This window comes from Vespula pensylvanica, chromosome 1 (assembly GCF_014466175.1).
Source record: "Vespula pensylvanica isolate Volc-1 chromosome 1, ASM1446617v1, whole genome shotgun sequence".
NCBI classification, from domain to species: Eukaryota; Metazoa; Arthropoda; class Insecta; order Hymenoptera; family Vespidae; genus Vespula; species Vespula pensylvanica.
The window spans coordinates 5,796,397-5,816,210 of NC_057685.1; the positions used below are offsets into that span (position 1 = coordinate 5,796,397).

The window sequence follows — 19,814 nt, forward strand, 5'->3', positions numbered from 1 at the left end:
CTCTCTCTCTCTCTTTCTGTCATTAGATTCTTTATGAAATTTATGAATCTGTCAGTTGATCGTAGCGAATATTATGTCGTTTGGAAAGACTTTAGAAATTTTCATTTATTGTCTTTTTTTTTCAACGAATGTTAGCGCGAATAGATATTAACTTTTAACAAGTAGTTTTGAACAATTCAATTGAGTTATAATTGTTTACTAGATAAACAATTTTATATTTGTTAGGTTTGTGGACATAGAGGGTAACGAAGCTTTTTATCCGAAAGAGGAGGGTCTCTGTAATCTCTATATGGTCAGATTTAGGGAATCTGTATTGTTTATATTGTTATATATATATATATATTTTTTAATTAATCTATATAAACTTTACCGAGCTAATGCTTTCTAACTTGATTAGATTAAATAGAAACGAAAGTGTTTAATAATTGTATTATTTTCTTTACTTTTGCTAAAGATTATTTAATATTTTTCTAAGGATTTAAAAATTTGTCTTTTCGTTTTTATAACCAATCATTTTTAACTATATTTTTTTTAGAGAAATTGTCACTATGATCTTTTAATGCATCGCCGATAATGTCGTACGAGATATAAACATAATAGGATAATTTAGAATTATTTCATTTATCGTTCATTAATTATAGGATTTATTTAGCATATGCGATTTTTAGTTTAGAATGCGAAATGTCTTGTTATCGTTAGTTATAAATAAAAAAAGCTCGTATAAATGATTTGAAATATTAGTTGATTAAGTAGGTCCTTTTTTTATCGACAGTAGATTATCGATTTATCGAATACTTACCAAAAGCATCAGTGGATACCTAAATTTCCGATATTACCAGCAAGAATTTAGATATTTTGTACACGATATTAGTAAAAGTTTGGAAGGATAATAGCGAGAAAAAAGAGTTCGTTCTTATCGCGATAGAGTTTTGCGTAATGTCGGAATTACTCACCGTAGTTAGATTTTTAGAAGATTCACTTAGACGTCGTTTAGATTAAGGAATAGTTTATAAAGCACATTATCTACCTTCGTCTCATAATAATGGTTTATTATTGAAGTGATATAGTTATAATGATTCGTAACGTGTCTGACTACAGTGATACGTTTTATAGCTAGAGAAATGTTTATACATGGATTATACAATATTTACAGAAACCCGAAGTCGTAAGCAATAATTTTTGGACAATTTCACGAGGCTCACGGCAGGACGATAATTTCTCACGGCGGCCTTCTCTATCCGTCCACATCGGAGAACTTGTTCATTATTCACACCTGAGAACGACTTATGCGACACATATCACGACATGTATTTTTAGGTACACATCGAAATTACTTATATTATGAAAAATTCGGACCTTACGCTCTAACGCGTAATCCAAAGAGTGTTGCTTTATTTTATTTCATATTTTATTTTATATTTTATTTTATTTTATTTTATTTTATTTTTTTCTTTATACCCGATTACGCTATACTTAATTATAATTATAATCCCAGTTGATTTTCGTAAAAGAGCTACGATCCGACACTGCTCTTTTCAAAGTATTTCGATTTTCTCTTCTAGGTTTTTGCTTCTTAACGATTATTTACATTCATATGTAATTACGTTGCTGATGCATTACGTTTAACGATTTTCGTGTTAATGAAATTTTGACGTTGAAAACGATAACAGAAAGTTATAACTAAAAGAAAATTTCTATCGTGGCGTGGTTATAAATAGTCGAATGATAATTTTGCAAAGTATAATTTCCGTGTCAGTTCCGTATGCTCGATTTTCTACAATACGTCGTTAATATTTCAATACTTATCAATTCACTTTAACACGTTGAATTTTCCATCAATCGATATTTCCATATCTTTCGATATCTTTCATTCTTTATTTCTTTTTTTTTTTTTTTTTCAATTTAGTATCGTATATATATATATATATATTTTTTTTTTTTGACTAGATTTTACTCTCCCTTCGATTATTAACCTTGCAAATTTTTATAAATAAATAATACTCTAGACGTCTCCGATAATATATTATAATATTCAACGTGTTAAAGGATACATTTAGCAAGATGTTATATTCGGATGATACAGGCATCACGGCTTAGATGAAGGTCGCAAAATTTTTTCGATTCAAAAGACATTTTTCCATTAATTCGATAAAAAAATTTCTATATCAGAATTCCTGTTAATAATAATTATTTATATTTCCATTGTCGATATGCAGAATAATTTAGGTATTCAAATAAATATTTAGAGATAGTGATTCTATAAATTTACGAATCGTTAATATCGTTCATTATATTATTCGATTTCCGCAGTTACATAAATAGAAATTCTGATATTTTATAAATTTTAATTTAGTTCTCATATGAATGCTTAACAAACGTATAAAAAGCGAACGCATTTGTTCGTGGAATACGAATTATGTACTTGCTTGTAAAAAGAGTGTAAAACGAAGATGAAATCATAATTACATTTAGAGAACGTATTCTATAGTTTATATTTCGTACTATATAATTATGTTCGATATTTTCGACATTATTCATAATTTTGACATTATTTATATTATATTGGGTATAGAGTTAACTGACACACACTTGTATCTCTCTCTCGTCTTTGTTTAAGAGTTTTGCGGGTTTTGAAATTTGCGCGATAAATGTTTGAAACGAAAATCAGTTTTATAAAGACGCGATGATATATATATATATATATATATATATATATATATATATATATATATTATCGATAGTTAGAGATGATTTATATGATTTTTAAATAGTAATGAGACCGTGTGTATATACACACACATATATATATATACACATATATATATACACACACATATACATGTACCGAAGGAGAAACAAAAATTTATTACATATTCGACTTCCTGCGAATTATAAATTCTCTTAGCAACGAATATACATCGTGTATATATAACACGCTTGAAGAATAAATTAATGAATTTATATAATAATATACAATAAGTATAATTCGTCCATACGTTGTCGTCATCCGTGATGACAACATTAGTTTTACAAAAGAACGTTAGAAGTTAATTTTCTTTAGAACCGTGGAAGACTCGGACGATTTGAAAACGGTAAATATCTTTACGTATATATCCATCTATATATAAAATACTGTTCAACACGAAAATCGTTAGTTGAGTAACGCATAGCCGGAGAAACACCGATTCTCGTGTATGTGTTTGTTTTTTCCCTATGTATGTATGTATGTATGTATGTATGTATGTATATATGTATGCATGTATGTATGTATGTATTGTACGTATACATACATTTGAATTTATTTTTACGTATACGTATGCATGTATTGATTTATGTAAGTATGTATATGCGAGTGTTTGACGCGAAAGGAGACGTTGTTTTACACGGCGATGAGAATTCTATTGCAGCGGAAGATTGGGCGTTCTATCGATAGCGGTAGCGCGTTAATTAATTAGAATGAGAGACACGACGAGACTTTATGCACGGCGTTTAGAATAAGAGCCCAAGCTCTCATCTTTTCCTTCTCCTTCTTTCGTGCGCACGAGTAAATGACGATATAATAATTAGTTTATTATTATTCTTTTATAATACTATAATACAAGGTATAAGTACATTGGTTTAGTGATTGCAGGCTGCTCCTCTCATATCACAGCGAGGGGCGCTGCCGGGCCCGCCTCTAAATTACACCTACACATATATATGTATATATAAACATATATATATATATTTATATATGTATGTATATATATATATGTATATATATATATGTATACTTTTTCCGCATGAGCCATTATTTTTTCACTCATTCTTGCACACGTACTCACGCACACGCATTCTTTTATCTTTCTCTCAAGTTTGCCTCTTTTTTTTCCCTTTTCTTTAAAAAGGGGAAGTTTGACACGTGCTCTCCAAGTGTATACAACTCGCACATTCACGCCCCTTCGCTCGAATACAATGATTTTTTTATTCTTATATATATGTGTATGTATATATATATATATATATATATATATATATGAATATATATATATGTATATAGATTTATATGTATACATTTTATGTATATATTTATAGAATAGTTTAGATAATCCTAAGTGAGGTGACCATCACTGTCGCGAATGGACGGTCAGAGTTCAGGGAATTTCAAGTCGACGTGACACCACGTGTCTTTTGGCTCACACCTTGTCCGTAATTATTGATTTCATTAATCGGCCAAAGTAGTGGAGCTCAGTCTAGGCGTCGCGTTCTTCTTTGAACCCCTCACCCCGAAACGGTTCGACGTTATCAACGAATTCTTAGAGGACCCGATCGCGCGTATTTCGAGCACACAGATGTGATGTATTCATTTATGTATATGTATCTGGCTGTCAGCCTCTGTATGTGTGTGTGTGTGTGTGTGTGTGTGTGTGGATAGGTATTACTTAAAAAGAGCAAGGAGTAACGCGAAACGGGCCGGTTTCGTGATTTTTTTCCGGAGTCGATGACTTCGGATGATTTTTGTCCCCTAAGCTATCCGGAAGCAGTCAAATATCGAATCGATTTATCTATCGATCACTTCTACGCGTTAAGACTAGTGTTATAATAGGAACATGATGTCGTCATTTGCTTATCCGTAGCACCACCGTATAATATAGAGTTATGGATATGTCGAGAGAGAAAGAGAGAGAGAGAGAGAGAGAGAGAGAGAGAGAGAGAGAGAGAGAGAGAGAGAGAGAGAAGAAAACATAGATCTCGTTATCATTCATTTATACATTAATTATCGATATCTATTAGGTAGGAAAATAACACGAAAGAACGTTTGATGTTCTTTGAGTCTTGGAACATTGATAAAATGAAGATAGAAATAAAGGGAACAGTGGTACCGGACAAACCGTTCTTCCGATATTCGGCTCACTCGAAGAAATGACGACGGCGGGAGCGGCGCTGTAGTCCGTTTGAGTCCCGAGATTAATAATAATCATAATAATAAAAAAAATGCACAGGCTCCTTTTAGAGCTCGTTAGTCACGGGAAAACGTTCGACGTTGGTCGCGTTGCTTCTCTCGTGTCGTTATGGTCACTTCCTTTTATGTCACTCGGGGACGGAGGATAAATCGTAAACTCCAATTTTCGTGGATGAGCCAGTCCGTGGGTCCGGTCGGGACTTAGCGAAGGTCCGATCTCTTCTCCTCCTGCTTATCTCTTTTTTTTTTATTTTTCTCTTTTCTCTTTTTTGTTTCGTTTATTATTATTTCTATACTGTACATAAATAGCGAGTTACGGATTTTGCAAGAAAATCCAAGGATATGTCGAGGTTCACGCGGCGAGTCCTTCGCCTCTTGGGGCCGAAGGTGGCGGTAATCTCGCCGTAGGTGGTGTAGCTGCGTTCTCTGTTCTACTTGGTGGCTCTCTGTCGAAATGATGTTGAAGAGGATCGCCGGTGCTCGTCGTCCACGACGGAACACTCGCCGAATTTTGATTTCCACTGTTAGAGGACGGTGTACCCGGCGAATGAGACGGCGATGGCGTTTGGAAAAGCATCGAGCCAGTTGGTATGGCTGGCTTGCCGTCGACCAAGGGCCCGTTGCTAGTTGGCGCCATCGGTTGTTTGTCCCCAGGGAAGCCTCCTCCGTTTCCACTGTACACGGAACCAAATAGTCCTGCGTACTTTGCCGCGCCTACCGAGTGTGCTGGCAAACCGTTGTTACTTTGGATCACCGATATCTCGTTCAGCTGTAAAGTTAACGTTTATGCCTTTCGGTTAACTTTGGTCGGGCGCAATTACCTATAAATCAAGGTGAAAGAAATAATTGATCGTTAACGGTATCGATTATCGAAATATCCATCGATCTGACGATACTTTCAACGATACCGTATGTATGATGAGACGAACGAATCAAAGCGAATAGGGAGAAAGAGGGGTAGAAGGAAGGGTGGCAAAGAAGGATGAACGAATCAATAACGATAAAATTTGTCATTTTTTTTTTTTTTTTTTTTTTCTCTAAAAGTTGCCGTCAGCGCCTTCACGTTGGGACTCACCTTTTGCTGTACTCCGTTAAGGAATGGCGCGGGTAGATAGGGATAGAAGAGATCCGGCCGTCGCTGGAGGAACTCCGAGTCCTTGGGAGTGATGGGCAGAGGTGGCAGATCCAACGACATGCGTCGTCCTCGCCGCGAGGCCCCGTTGGTCCACATATGGGTTCCCATGTGTACCTGCATCGAAATAACAAGAGAGAGAGCCAACATCAGTTTGACGTCTGACTGGTATTTATATTTCTTTTTGTCATTTTTAGCGCTAGTCTATCATCGAGCTTGCGAGATCGTATGTTATGTATTGGCGTTAGTAGAAAAGCAATAGCGGCTAGCCGGTTTAATGAAAAGTTTTTGGAGCTGAGGATATTATGAGACAGAGAGAGAGAGAGAGGTATGAAAGGAATTAGAGAGAGAGAGAGAGAGAGAGAAAGAGATATAGAGTGAGACATTTTATTGTTTCATATCTATACCTTTAAGTTACCCTTGGTGGTGAAGGCCTTCTGGCAGACGGTGCATCGGAATGGTTTGTCGCCAGTATGAGTTCTCATATGGATCTGGAGCGCCGAAGATGATGAGAAATTCTTATTGCAAATCTGGCACAAGTGTTTACTCGGCACGCCTGCAAACATATACACACAGTTTCGCTCAGGTGGCCGTTCGATTATTGCTTCGTGATACTCGACGTTATTTTCTCTCTTTTTCTTTTTCTTTTTTTTTTTTTTCTTTCTTTTTTCTCTTTTCTTTCTTTCTTTCTTTTTTTCTTTTATCTTTCTTTTTTCCTTTTCTACGAGTTTTCAACTTTCGTACTTTTATCGAAGAAAATTGAGCGATTGACGGAGCACAACGCGTTTCGAATAAACCTCGAAGAATATTTAGGAAATACACTTAGAATTTGACATTTTCGTATATACGAAAGAAAGCAAAAGATGAGAGGATGCAAGGCGTGCAAAAAAGAAAGCTAGTTGCGGTAGTGAATTAGCGATGTTATTGAGACTACAGCGTAAAGCTTAGAGAGTTAAGAATGCGCTCGATGAAGAAGCGGATTGATTTCCCTTGAATTTAAACAGAAAAACCACTTACTGGGTGGTCTCTTTGGTGCCGGAAGATCACCCTCGGGTGGAGATCTCTTCATTGGTACTGCCGACTCGATTGACGTCGGTGGTACCGGTGGTGGTGGTGGCGGGGGTGGAGGTGGAGGTGGTAAACTCAAATCGTCGCTGCACATAGGACTCCTAGAACTCTCGTGGTCCTGGCTTTGTTGTTGGTGTTGTTGTTTCGCATCGGTGAAGAGATGGGGTGGCATATCGCGTATTTTGTGTGTCAGCATGTGCTGTTTCATGTTGCCCTGCGAATTAGAATCGAAACTTTCTTTAAATCTCTTAACGTTAGGAAAATTAGAATAGTTTTGTTTTCTTTATTATCGATAAACTTCAATCTTTTCACTCGCTATTGTATGGAGGTAGTTCCCAACGATAGTTAAACTTTTACTATAGCTTAATTTAATGGGTGCGTTCACCCGGTTGAATGAGCTGGAGCAGAACAAGAAAATGACCACAAAAATTTGTCCTGTTGTAGAATAGATTCTTTTTTTTTTTTTTTCGTTTTGCTTTTTTTTTTCTCACGTTTGTACCCAGCTCAATCGACTAAGTGAACTCACTTTGGAGCGTTAATGTCGATATTGGATGAAGCCTGTGGATGCTGGAGTCCCTTACCAGGAAGACGTGGTCCGAGGTGAGAAGTCCGAGGGCGGGTGGCATCAGCGGGGGCAGGCGGACGGTTGAATAGATAGACGTCAGCCCCCGCCCCCCTCCGGTCCCGGTCCGCCCCCGGTTCTTCCGTTCCTCAGGCCTCCGCCGCCTGCGTTTGGGTTTCTCCTCGTTTCCGCTAGTCGACGTTCTTCTCTCCTCGCTCTGATATCGGTTATTCGTTTGTGGTGTGCCCTTTATGGTAAAGGGCTTTCGTTGCTCCGCGCACGAGGAGCATACGTCCGATCCAGCATTCTGAAAGTATCGTACAATAATGGCCTGATCCAATTTCCAAACGTTCCAAAGCTAGCTAAGCGTTCAACTCGATTCCGAGCTTTTTATATTTTTATTATCGCGATCGTACTCTATCGATTCGTTTCTGAAAAACGTCGGATAAAGGAGCGAAGCTCGTCGTTTTGAGACGGAAAAGAATTACCTTCGTCGAAAATCCTCGGTCGCATATGCTGCATTTAAAAGGCCGCTCCTTCGTGTGACTTCGATAATGAATCTCCAGAGCAGAGTTGCACGCAAATGTCTTGTAGCAGATATTACACGTAGTGTTTCCACGTACTGGAACAAATTTTACTGTTTAACATCGACATCGGTTTAGTTATTCTTTTGGCTTTTTATTTGTTTTCTTTTTTTTTCTTTCTTTCCTTATTTATTTTTTTTTTGTATTTCTTTTATATATATATATATATATATATATATATATGTACACATACATTTTTATATATATCTTCTTTTTACTTGTTTTTATATATACATTTAGATATTTCTTTATATTTCTTGACTCTTTCGTTAAAGCAAACTACGCGTCTCTTATCTTACGTATCGTAATTTATACACGTTTGTACGTGGAAATATTGTTATCGAATGCTTTGTAAAATGCAGCGCGAGTGACTCGCTATCGAAAGGAATCGTGCTGTGAATTTAATCGAATTGCTATTATAAGAATTCAATTTACAATAGAACGTTGCAATGATGATTATGATATTTGAATAATCGTTTTATACTTGGAACATTCAGAAGGAGTAGGGTGAATATTGTGAATACGACTGTATATTGTAACATATTGTTTATTTAATGAAATACATATGAAGTATTAGGCGTTAACTCAGCAAGAAATTTCCAAATATCGATAATATCCATTGCGAGAACTAAAACCTAAAAAAAAAACCGTTGTATTCAAGTACAATGATGCAAATCCGATCTGTCTCCATTCAAGAACGCGAGATCGTCGTAGTATCGCGGCTTTTCTCGAAAATATCAAGGGCGTGTTGGGATGATACGTCAGAAACACAGAGAACTGGAAGTTGCAAAAGTATGATCGAAAATGGAGCTAGACACCTCGACGAAGTTATAGTGAGTTATAACGGACGGTATGAGTGCTAGGTCCGGCTACACCACAACGGGCATTGATGATGAATTAGGAATGGGTGTTGGGTATTGGTCAAGCAACGAGAGAAAGAGATAAAAAGGAATTTCGAAAGAGAGACAAAGATCAAAAGTGAAAAATAGATAGATAGATAGATAGATAGATAGATAGATAGACAGAGAGAGAGAGAGAGAGAGAGAGAGAGAGAGAGAGAGAAACTGAAAGAAAAAAAGAGATAGAAAAAGATAAAAAGCAAAGGATTCTTGGCAACGGGGAAGAGCAACTGTCGTAAGAAAGAAAGATGAGAAAAATCGATAATCGGATGAGAGAAGGAAGGTGTAGCAGGAACTGCAGCTCGTCCTGATGCTAGCAGCGCCTACCTGCTGGCCCTCCGACAGCTAGGCCGAGCGGATTGTAGGTCGACGTGGCAGCGAGGACTGCCGATGTTGTGAGGGAAGCTAGTGGACCACTGGCACCGCTGCCAGGAGCGACGGTATTCATCGAAGTGACACTGTTTATGCTGGAGGAGGATCCCATGGTGCTGGTGGAAGGCGAGGAGGAGACCGTCTGCAAGAGGCCTGCGAACATTCCGAAAGGATGCGCGTGATGGGGTGTCGTCTGGGGTGGCGGCGTCGCTGCGGATGATACCGAGGCTGGCGTCGACGAGGCTCGAGGGGTGAGATCGAGGGGTGCCCCACCGGTGGGAGGGCTATTGCTCTTGTCGCTGCCGTTGTAACGATGATAGGAAGGCGATCTCGCAACGTTCGAGGCTGTGCCGGTCGCCGTGGTCGTGATCGTTCGCACTTGATTCTCCAAAGCAGCCAAAGAGGTCGAGAAGGTAGATAGAGAGATTTCTTTTTGTTCGCTTTCCTCGTTCTCGTGATCCTGTTCCTCCTCGGTGTCCGGGATACACCTATCGCGATTGACCTCGCACCTTTCGTCGTCCTCCCTGCGATCTTCCTCTTCGTCTTCTTGCTCTTCCACTTCCTCGTTGTGTTCTTCCATGTATCTCTGCTGCTGTTGCTGCTGCTGCTGCTGTTGATGATGAAGTAATTGATGTTGCTGTTGTTGTTGTTGTTGTTGTTGTTGTTGATGCTGTTGCTGCTGAGGTTCCTCCTTAACGTCCACGTCGTTTTTCTGGTGTTGTCGTTCTATGGTAGGCTGTCGGGAGGGTGGAAATCCTAGGGAGAAACCCGCGCTCGTCGGATGTATCGGTGGAAATCCTTGAGGTAGGAAAGAGGCTAATGGGTGATGCGAATAGCCAGGGGGAAACTCGTTCACTTCGTCCGCCTGTATCTGTTCCAGACTGAGATCGGTAGGCTCGCCCGTGTGCAGACGTATGTGCTGCTGTAGCACGAGAGCGTTCGTGAACTTCTTATGACAAACGGGACATTGGTGAAACACTCGAAGCTGTGGCTTCGCGCGGTGCACACCCATGTGGGTTTTGAGGTTGCCCTTCGTGGTAAAAGCTCGTCCGCAAATTTTACACTTGAACGGACGTTCTCCTGTATGCGTTCTATAATGCATTTGCAGGGCGCTCTTGCAAGAGAGTACTCTGTGACAAATGACGCATTGATTCGGATCGGTCAGCTTGTGCTCGATATTATCGACCAATTGTTGCAATTTCGACGTTTCCGACGTTTTCGTTATTTCGATCAAACTCTCCCAGGAATTGTCGTTGCTTCCGGGTCTCGGTAGGAGACTGGAATATATCGCCGGATCCTTGGCAGGGTCGACGATCATCTCGGGCGCCGAGACGGTCGGCGTGACGCTCGCGTTCGCGACAGTGTGATGTGGTATTTGGTGATGAGCAGGTGGCCCAGGGAATAAAATCCCGGCGAAAGACGTTTGGACGCTTCCGCTGCTCGCGCTGCTGCTGGCCGGCGATGCTCCGGGATATGCGACGATTTGTTGAGGCAAACGACCGGCCGTTCCTCGACTAGACAGATTCTCCGGTTGTTCCTCGGTCTCCTCGTCCACCTCCATGTCACCATCGGCCTCCAATCTGCCACTTATCTTGCTGTCCATACTACAGTCCTCGTAGGTTTGAGGTTGCGAGGGTGGGTTAACCGAAGAAGGCGGCGAAGCGAGATATCGCCTTGTCGTTTCTTCAAAATCTTCGGTCTCCTCTTCCACCGGTTCCTCGGTGTCCTCGGGTTCTTTCTTCGGCGTTATTCTATCGGTACCGTCCCTACTAGTCGGTCGTTGCGGGTATTGTTCTTGAAGAGGCGAACGCTGTTCCATTTTGATTTCCTCTTGCTCGAGCTGTTGCTTTTGCTGCTGTTGTTGATGATTATCGTGGAAGGAGGAATGGTGGGAGTTGGAGAGAGCAGCCGGGGAGAGGGGCGAGGTGGCCGTCGGTACCGTGGTTACGTTGGGTTTACTCAAGTTTTCCGGTAGCTCTTGGTCGTCGCGATGATTAATAATGGGAGACCGGTAAAGGGGTGGCATTCCGGGCAAGGTGAGACTGAGTGGCAGAGGTGGCTGAGGAGGAAGAAATCCGTGGGCCGTAGCCGCTGGATGAAACGAGGGGTGATGCGAAGGAGGCGGAGGTGGCGGAGACGGCATCGGCCTCTGACCCGAGGCTATCTGCTGAAGGAGAGGCGGATGATACTTGTCGAGATGCTCGGGGACGGGATTTGGGTTCATTTTAACGTGCGGAAATTTAGCCGTGTGTCTCTGGAAGTGGACCTTCAGGTTTCCCTTCGTGGTGAATCGGCTGCCGCAGACGTTGCATTTAAAGGGTCGCTCACCTGTATGGGATCGTATGTGGATCTGTAGGGCCGAGTCGCTGCCGAAAACCTTGCCGCAGTAGCGACATCGGTGCTTGAAGAAATGTTCTCCCCGGCTGCCACCTGATTTAGAGTCGTAAGGCGAGAGCCGAGAACCTTTGCCACCCCTGAAGGCGAGCTCGTCGGCGAGGTTATTAGCCAGTAGTCCTTGGCTGGCATTGTCCAGCACCTCTTGCGCTCGTTTCTGTAGCATTTCCAGGGTGTTCGGTTCGTGAAGCGGCGGTGGATCCGTATTGGTTATTATCGAGGACGCCAAGGACGAGCTTATCGAGCACAGCGGTGGCATCTGATGGGACAACGCTAGATTGCTACTGTTACTCGTCGTTGGTATGCTCGAGGAGACGTTAGGCGTAGTAGCTTGCAGCGGTAGATTCAGAGGAGAAGCGCTGCTGCTAGGCGTAGGCCGTTCTTGGGGTAGATTCGGCGTTGCCGGCGCCGGCGAGCTTTGTTGACGATGGCTGCTACTACTGGGTGATCGACAGGAAGGTGGCGAGGTCAATGTAGACAATGCCTTCGGATGCAGGACAGGAGACGGCGATGCTTCCTTGCTATTGGGCGGCTCGGTCGTCGACGATTGTGGCACGGATTGGCCATGAGTAATGGATAATTGTTGTTGCAGCTGACTTATCAGCTGCAATTGAAAAACCTGCTGGTGTTGAAGCGTGTAGAGCGTACTTTGCAAGAGGGCCAAGTCCTGTAGAGCTGCCTCGCTGTCCGCCCCACCGGCGAGTGCAGTGGCCGCGAATTGAGCGACGGCCACTTTCGTATTTTGAAGGGCTTCGAGTGTGACGTGACTAGTACCAGCCGGTGGAAAGATCCCGCTACTCGCTCCACCCTCGACGAAATTGTTATTGTTTTCCGCGTCCTGCCGATGGTGCATTTGCTTTCGCGAGCCTTCTTCGTCCTCGTCTTGTTCGTCTTGCTCGTCGACGCCTTCCTCGTCTTCCTCCAAAGGATCCTCTTGATCCTTCTCATCCTCATCTCCGTGATGAGTTCGAGCCGCTGTAAGATCAACCGCTTCGTCTCCTCCTCCTCCACCGCCGCCACTCTCCTCGCCGTCCGATATGAAGTCATTTTCCTCTCCTGCAACAGAAAGACGATGGGATTCCCTTAATCAACGCGATCATCTCTTTTCCCACGATCGTTCTTCTCGAAAGATATTAGTTTTGATAAATCTTTCGCTAAACTACGGACAAGAGTAATAGTCAAAGGCCGCGGTTTTTTAAAATTTCACTTCACGAGCGAGCGACCATCAAGGACAGAAGAAAACGATAACTTGTGGTTTCATATTATATTCAGGACATACATTGCAACCGTGATAGCATGTCAAATGAAGTAGATAAATATTTTCTCGAGCACGTCGGGGAATCGTCGTCTTTTATCGCGAACACGTCGAGTGCGAGCTCGAAACGGAGAGAACGTGGTTCGTGGTTCGTTTCGACGTTCGTTTCGACGTTCGTTTCGACGTCGTTCGAAAGGAACGATCGATCGGTATCGTTATTCGCTCTTTAGAGAGCGGAGCGATCGCAAAACGGAGAAACTTTTACGAACGGTCGTGTGGCCGAGGGCCGTTTGCCATTTGTGTCAATGATAAAAAAATGTAAAAGCGTGCTCATTAGTATTCTTCGCGAGAAGGGTGAAGCTCACGATTAATCTCACACCATTTCGTACTAACAATAACCAAGCCAACAACGATCGCCGACCTTCCATGCAAATAATGAAAAATGGAAATCGCACGATTGCTATTCTCCTCGTCGATGGTTGTAGATGTAGGATCGGTTTTGTACCGTTCAAATCGAATCTTAACGATCGAGAGGATTGGTCGAACGCGTTATTATATATTCGAGCACTATTATGACGAACTCGATGTTTTTGATATTTTGAAAGAGGAGAATGAGAAACGATAAAAGAGAAATTCGAGATAAACGTTAGCACATTGTTCTCCACGTTCCAAAGCGACTCACGTGTTCGTTCAACGAAAGTAAAAGAAGTGCTGCGCGAGTTTTCAAACACTTTCCAATTGGACACCCAGGGAGATCGCCACGTGAAAAGAAAAAGCAAAAGAATAACGCACTCCCTCGGAATAGAGCGTTTCTCTCGGTTTCGTCGAAAGCGATTCGTACCGGAGGATCGGCTGGAATAAATCCTTGTCGTTGGTTGGCAGCTTTTCTCCTGAGATTGCCTAATGCCTCGACACTCCAGGCGACGCGTTATGCTCCATCGCATGAGCTGCATGACGTTCGAAGAAGAACACTCTCCTCTTTTACAATTCCACGTCTCTGCCAACAATTCTTCCTCCTCCTCCTCCCCCACCTTCTCTTCCTCTTCCTCCTCCTCCTCCTCCTCTTCCTCCTCCTCCTGCTCCTCCACCACTGCCGCCGCCACCGCCGCCACCGCCGCCGCCGTCACTATTCACCTCCGGTCGGCATTCGTGCGAGCGAGACGATATCTCGCGCTTCGTGTCGGCCCAAGAATAAAGTTAACGTCTCTTCGCGCGTAGGTGGATTTTCTCTCTCTTTTTCTTCTTCTATATACTTATGTAGCGTTAGTCTCCGCGTAGAGAGCGCCAACTCGCGGCGAGATCCGTGATTGAGGAGAGAAGAGGAGAAGAGAAGAGAAGAGAAGAGAAGAGAAGAGAAGAGAAGAGAAGAGAAGAGAAAAGCAAAGAGAAGAGAAGAGAAGAGAAGAGAAGAGAAGAGAAAAGAAGAGAAGCAAAGGAAAACGTAGTGGGGGAAGCGAGTTCCGCGTACTAGTAACGATCGAACGCACGACGGCTTGTTCCGACCGGTGTCATCCAGCAAGGACGAAAACCGACTGATCGCTCGGTAAAGAAGCAGGCTGGGCATAGGTAGGATCGCGCAATACCACTGTACGCCGGCAACCTCATCCCCACCACTGTTCTTGGGATCGCCAGCGATCGTGGCGTCCCACTATCCGCGCGAGTTTCCACCACCACCACCAGCATCACCACCACCACCACGAGCACCACCACCACCACCATCACCACCACCACCACCACCACCACCACCACCACCGCTAGCAGCAGCAGCAGCAGCAACAGCAGCGACGACGGCAGCGGCAACGGCACTACCACCACTACCACCGGCATCACCACCACCACCACCACCATCGTCACAAGTGGAGGCAGCAGCAGCACACCAAGCTATCGGCGACGTTGCTTCGGTTATGACAGGGAGGCGGTGCGGTTCATAAATCAGGGGAAAAGGGGCGGCGCTTGCGTTAGCCACTCACCGACGAGTTATTAATTATTATCTGGCCGTGCTCGATGCACCCTCGCTTTAACACCCACACGATTCCGTACTTTGTTGACTTTCTCTTTCTCTCTCTCTTTTTCTCCCTCTCTTTCTCCCCCTCTCCCTCTCCCTCTCCCTATCTCCGTCTCTTTCCCTCTCTCCCCATCTTTTTTCTTTCCTCTTTTCTCCTCGCCTTCTATCCTTCTCTGTCTCTCCGAGCTACGATCTGACACCCACGCGATTTTACGCGATTCCTCGGACTTGGTTATGTAGTCACCTCCTATCGTAGCCTTGCGATAAGCCAACCGGGGATCATAACTAGGTAGGACGTCGCCGGCTTATCCGTTTCCCGTGCGAAATAGCATTAACGCGATTAAGTGTTATCGAGTGCGAACATCGGCACTTCCTAAGGCTTCCGAGCCTCGATCTTTAGCTTTAACTTCTCCCGTTTGACCCGTTTCACGTCATTTTCGTACGCGATAATAATCGAAATTGTAATGGTCATTCTACTCGACCAAGTATTATATCAGAATTCTTTATCTTTTCTTTTAAGATTTTCTTCGAAGGATCTTATAATGATTCAGAGAAAAGATAGACTGTTGCAGGTAGCTCGTCCTTCTGTCGTTTATGTAATCTCGACAATGGAATTCGGCAAATAGGTCGAGAAACGATTTACTACAACGTAAATCATAAACTCGTAAGATGGATTCTTCTCAAAAGCGAAACACTTAGTAGGATTCTATTCTCTCTGGTTCTCTCTCTCTCTCTCTCTCTCTCTGTCTGTCTGTCTGTCTGTCTGTCTGTCTGTCTGTCTGTCTGTCTGTCTGTCTGTCTTCGTCTTTCTTTCACTCGTAGAAATTTAACAGACCTATACAACTTACTGACTCTCGTCGGGTGTCCGCGAATGGGCAACAATGCGATAATGGGTCGGAAGTCATATTTCACGTAGACCGTCTCGGCGGCAGCAACAGCTTGTCCGAAGTGCTTCCTGTTCCAGGACTCACATACATTTAACCGCTAAGAAACTACGAATTTGCCTGAGACGGCCGGTGATAGACGATCTATTGACTTTCTCAAAGAAGAGAAAGAGAAAGAAAAAAAAAGGGGGGCGGCTTGTATCTGGTTTGGGATCTATTGTGAACGGAAAGACGTCTTTCTGCTCGTTTTATCCTACTTTTTGACTTGAACCTGTGTTACGTTTCTTTTTTCACTTTTTTTCCCTTTTTCTCCTTTTTTCCTTTCTTTCTTTTTTCTTTTTTTCTGTTCTTGGAAAAATATCTGGTCGGTCAAGCAAGACGATAGAACACATAGCGCTTATGGCGAGAGTAGTACTATACAAGTAGGGTGGTCCATTTCGTTGCGTTCTTACGAGTGCAAGGTCGTGGGGGCTGGTCGATAAAAGCAATGACTGAAGGATCGGCCGCGGGGGTCGTTGCTCTCGTTAGTTTCGAGTCGCGACGAGTCACGGCGCATTCGTGCTGAATACAAAAGGGATTCGTATTCGTAGTGACGGGGTCGAGTCTTGTTTAAATAAGTTAGCAGTGGCGAGTAAAGATGAAGGGGAAAGGCTGAAGGAAGGGGTAGGAGGGGGTAGAGGGAGAAAAGGGTAGTAGTAGTAATAGTAATAATAGTAGTAGTAATAATAGTGGTAGTAGTAGTAATAATAAAAGAAAGAGGAAGAAAGGGAAAAGGAGGGAACCGAAGGTAGAAGACGAAGGTGGAAAAGGAAAGGGTAAGACAGAGAGAAAGAAAGAAAGAGAGAGAGAGAGAGAGAGAGAGAGAGAGAGAGAGAAGGAGAGAGATATAGATATAGAAAAGTGAAAAGGGAGCGAGGAGAGAAAGAAGCTCACCGAGGGAATTTGCACGTGGCGGCTCGCGATTGGCTCGCACCTGTCTCCTCGGACCGCCCTCTTTCGTTCGCGATCGTACGGAATGCCTACATACCTAATACGCTTTCTTGCTCGCTCTCTGCATATACTCTTCTTGCGGCGTATCGCGTGCATGCGAATGCACACTTTCTCGTTGAGCGAATGCACGTATTATTGCTGAGGCGAGGTGTTGGTAGCGTGTAATGAAGCACCACCACCACCACCACCACCACCACTGCCAGCACCACCACCGCTAGGCATTACCACCCCTCCCACGAGCTCGCTGCACGCCAACTTCCCCTCCACTGGCGCCCTCGGCGAGCCTCGCGGACGTCAAGGTAGGGAGCCGGAACGAGCTGGAGGGAGTTGGCGCGAGTTAGCGGAAGGTTCTCCAGCGAGCGGAGAAAGGGCATAGGATAGAGAGTAGATATTATACTTTTGTACACGCGGCTTCTTGCGGGGGAGGCTCGAAGCAAAGGGCCGGTACTGTGGATGAAGAGGTGGAGGAAGAGGAGGAAGAGGAGGTGGTACGTGGCCGTGGTTACACGCGGTTAATCTATCTTCTGGTAGACGCTAAACTGCAAGATGGAGGCCTCCCTCCATTGCGATTGCCATATTTGTAATCGAGAACGATGCTGGCTTTTCGATCGGACGGCTTTCTTTGTTCTTGAGGAGTCGATTGATCGTTACGGAAAATATATATATTATATAAACTATGTATATATACATACATGTACACATATACACACACACACATATATATATACATATACGTACATTCTTCATAGACTCATCGAGGGATTTAGCTATCTGTTAGGAACTAGATAAAAATTTCCAGGTAGAGTAGAATGTAGCATAGGTAAACTCCAATCGTGATTTTATCGTTGCTGTTAGCTTTAAACGCTCTCCATGATGCAAAGGGACTTGGAGAGGAGAAGAAGTGAAGGTGTTCGATGTACGAGCACGGTGGAGTGATTGAAAAGCGCGCGTTCTTTTGCTCGATCGACAAGCCTAACAGAGAACGTGTTTCGAGAGCTTTCCTATCTTTGGGCCGAAAAGGCTGGGAGGGGTTAGGTGGCGGCGACGGCGGCGGCGGAACAGAGAGAGACGAAAAAGAAAGCGCTCGGTAAGTACCGTGTAATAAAGTATTGGCCATGAAGGGAAAGAAAGAGAGAGAGAGAGAGAGGAGAGATACAAAGAGAAAGAGTTCTTTCGGTGGGTGGGTGGTTCGCGTTCCAAGATCCTTCGGCGATCTGTTAAGTAACCTGCGGATTTACATGGTCCTATCTTATCGACGCACTGAGAGAAAGAGAGAGAGAGAGAGAGAGAGAGAGAGAGAGAGACAGAAAGAAAGAAAGAAAGAAAGAAAGAGAAAACCTCCTATGTGCCCGGTGTCCCAAGGCATTTATTTATTCGTTTGCAAATGAATAAAGAAGGTCGATCGATGCTCGATCGCACCGACTCGGTTCCTTCGGTACAAGCACGGGCAACACAAGCAAGCATGCTATGGATTCCAAGTTAGAAGTATTTCCCTCAGAAAGAGAGAAAGAAAGAAAAAGAGAGAGAGGGAGAGATAGAGAGAGAAAGAGAGAGAGAGAGAGAGAGAGAGAGGGACGCCGGCTTGTAGGCCGGCCAATGGAGCCTAGGGCTGGAGGAGCGAGGCGAGGAGGGAGCTCGGGCATGTCATACGCGAAGCCCTTATCTCTGCTCCGGCCGGAATCATGATCGTTCCTCTCGCGCGAACTTGCCCGTGGGATATCCCTTCGCTACACCAATTCACGGGTACAACACGGAGTGTGAGAGGGTTTTAATGTTACCTGCCCCGAGCATCTCGGCACCGCGGATATTTATCGTTATTTGTAATCCCGAGGACCATCGGAGAATATGTTCGAGCTTCTTCCACGAGCGATCCCCATTGCACCTCTTTGTTTCGTACTTTATGGAGATCTTACCGCGGCGACGTTATTTCATGTTACGACTCGACGCTGACATTCCACGAAGCGTTCGTCCGCCTCTTTCTCCTCCTTCACCATCTTTCCTTCCTTCCTTCCTTCCTTCCTCCGCCCCCTACCCTCCCTCTTTCTCTCGCTTGTTCAACGAAAGAATCTTATAAGCATCGAAAGTCGCATCTCTTTCCTTGGACGTGATCATTAACGCTTTTGTTCATCGATGACAACGCGTTGTTATATCATTTCGTCTGTTAATGTTGGTAGTCACTGTCACGTGCAATGTTAATTAGTCCATTTTGTTAATTAAATATGCTAAACTTTGACTATCAGCGAACGTAGAGATACATATAATAACGTTAATGATAAGGTTTCCACAAACGTTTGTAATTATTTACAGTTAGCTAATAGTTGGTTATTTTGTTAGGGCAATTTATTTGGTAAAAGTGTTTAAATGGAATAAGATAAATTCTTCTGAAAAGGTTTTGGGTCTGGAAGAGGTAGCCGATCGTTGCGAAAACAATTTATTCGGATCTATCGCAGGCGGGTAGGTCGGCCTTCGAAAGGTGAAAGGTTAACAGCCTCTATGGAAATAATGGCCGGATCGTTGACCGTAGTAATCTTAGCCCGCGGAAACAATTTAATTGCTCGTTCAGCGTCCGTCATAAACGACGTAGCCCTACTCTTTCTCTCCTCGGAAAGCTCACGCATATCCGTACATCATACGTGTATTACCGAAAGAGAAATATCATCGTTCGGAGACGATCGATCGAAAGAATTGCGAATTTGTTCGATCGAAAAGAAATTTCTTCTTTTTTTT

General features: G+C 43.4%; 1 protein-coding gene and 1 long non-coding RNA gene across 6 annotated transcripts in view; one reads left to right on the top strand and one right to left on the bottom strand.

Moving 5' to 3' along the window:
- Positions 1 to 19,814, top strand: part of LOC122636381 — a 111,996-nt gene that overhangs the window by 5,221 nt on the left and 86,961 nt on the right. Inside the window, exon 2 of the long non-coding RNA XR_006328929.1 lies at positions 5,987 to 6,242. This is a non-coding gene — a long non-coding RNA (uncharacterized LOC122636381). The remainder of the gene's footprint in view (positions 1 to 5,986; positions 6,243 to 19,814) is intronic.
- The window catches only part of LOC122636350 (homeotic protein spalt-major-like), a 58,437-nt gene continuing 42,186 nt past the window's right edge, over positions 3,564 to 19,814 (bottom strand). Inside the window, exons 1-8 of one of the 5 annotated variants that reach the window (XM_043827490.1) lie at positions 14,050 to 14,261; positions 9,515 to 13,009; positions 8,193 to 8,326; positions 7,724 to 8,011; positions 7,092 to 7,356; positions 6,482 to 6,630; positions 6,018 to 6,191; positions 3,564 to 5,711 (exon numbers count right to left, since the gene is read on the bottom strand). In XM_043827490.1, the coding sequence (XP_043683425.1) occupies positions 5,295 to 5,711; positions 6,018 to 6,191; positions 6,482 to 6,630; positions 7,092 to 7,356; positions 7,724 to 8,011; positions 8,193 to 8,326; positions 9,515 to 13,009; positions 14,050 to 14,161 (5,034 nt within the window). In that variant the 5' untranslated portion in view covers positions 14,162 to 14,261 and the 3' untranslated portion in view covers positions 3,564 to 5,294. Of the gene's footprint in view, positions 5,712 to 6,017; positions 6,192 to 6,481; positions 6,631 to 7,091; positions 7,357 to 7,668; positions 8,012 to 8,192; positions 8,327 to 9,514; positions 13,010 to 14,049; positions 14,262 to 19,814 lie in introns of those variants that run through there. The other 4 variants (XM_043827496.1, XM_043827504.1, XM_043827511.1 and 1 more) reach the window with 4 other exon arrangements.